Source organism: Sinocyclocheilus grahami, unplaced genomic scaffold, assembly GCF_001515645.1.
Source record: "Sinocyclocheilus grahami isolate Dianchi unplaced genomic scaffold, SAMN03320097.WGS_v1.1 scaffold10383.1, whole genome shotgun sequence".
Classification (NCBI taxonomy): domain Eukaryota; kingdom Metazoa; phylum Chordata; class Actinopteri; order Cypriniformes; family Cyprinidae; genus Sinocyclocheilus; species Sinocyclocheilus grahami.
The window spans coordinates 4615-5821 of record NW_015513198.1 but is presented as its reverse complement, the minus strand read 5'-3'; the positions used below and the strand labels follow the sequence as shown (position 1 = coordinate 5821).

Sequence of the window (1207 nt, the reverse complement as noted above, 5' to 3'; positions counted from 1 at the left end):
AAAAAAACTACATCTACGTCTTGGATGGCTTGAGTGTGAGCAAATGGTCAACATATTATCTTTTTGTTTTTTTGGGGGGGGAAAACTATTCTTTTAATCACAGGTTAAAAGATCCTCAATAGATCCTAAACATATGTACTGCAAATGACAGTGCTCATTATGAAATCTGAATAAGGATTTATGTTTTGTATGCATACCTTAACTTGCCTTGTACATTCACTGTTTATGTAATTGTTGTTTTAATGTTTTTATTCATACCAGTAGGCTTACTACAAATGTTTCAACAAAAAATTTTCGTTAACAGCATGCATTTTGAAGCAGTTAATGATTTAAAATTTTGGTTAAATTAATAATTATTTAAACATAACATTTTACTCCTATGGAAACAATGCTAGTAAAATGCCATAGAATTTGTGCGATCTTGAAGAGTCTGAAATAGATGTTGCTCAATCAGGAACATAAAAATACACGCATCATAACGCTGACTACATATGGTATGGACTTAAAGACATGAATTTTATTTCCAAGATGATGCAGGGGAAGCTTTGAATTTCAATACAATATAGAGGAATATAGTAAGTTTGTATTGTATTGTAATATTTATTGTATATTCAAATCAATGTATGATACTAATACCAGATGATTGACAATTGACATTGATAGTGATTGATACGCTTTAAATCGGGTGATTTTAGGTCAAGTTTTGGCTGTCATTCAATTATGCTTTCTGCCGGTAGGGAATAGTAATATGGCCACTTGAACACTTCCGGTGTTGAGCAATCCAGTCATTATATAGATCAGTTCTCCATCCCCATCAATGTTTGCTTGAATTAATGGCATATGAATTTTCAGCAGGAAACAGTAAAGTAACCCTTCCTAATAATCTCTTTTAGGCGCTTTGTTTGGAACTTCTTTCGTTTGGAGAACGAGCACCTGAATAACTGTGGTGAGTTCAGAGCTGTGCGGGACATCTCAGTAGCACCTATGAATGCAGATGACCAGACGCTACTGGAGCAGATGATGGACCAAGAGGATGGAGTGAGGAACAGACAGGGAAAGAAGAACTGGAAGAGAACCTACAGCATGCCTTTGAGAAGACCATACCTCTCCTCTCAGTACGCTCAGCCTCACAAACACAAATCCATCCTATTCTTTTTAACCAATTAATTGACCTGGCTTTTCCAGTTATTTGTGATTTACTAGATAA

At 35.2% G+C, this 1207-nt stretch overlaps 1 protein-coding gene across 1 annotated transcript in view; it reads left to right on the top strand.

Annotated features, from left to right (window-relative positions):
* LOC107578464 (xenotropic and polytropic retrovirus receptor 1 homolog) overlaps positions 1–1115 on the top strand; it is a gene marked incomplete at both ends in the record, with an annotated part of 2664 nt that extends 1549 nt beyond the window's left edge. Inside the window, one exon of the mRNA XM_016264417.1 lies at positions 894–1115. Coding sequence (XP_016119903.1) covers positions 894–1115 — 222 coding nt within the window. The remainder of the gene's footprint in view (positions 1–893) is intronic.
* Positions 1116–1207: the final 92 nt, after the last annotated feature.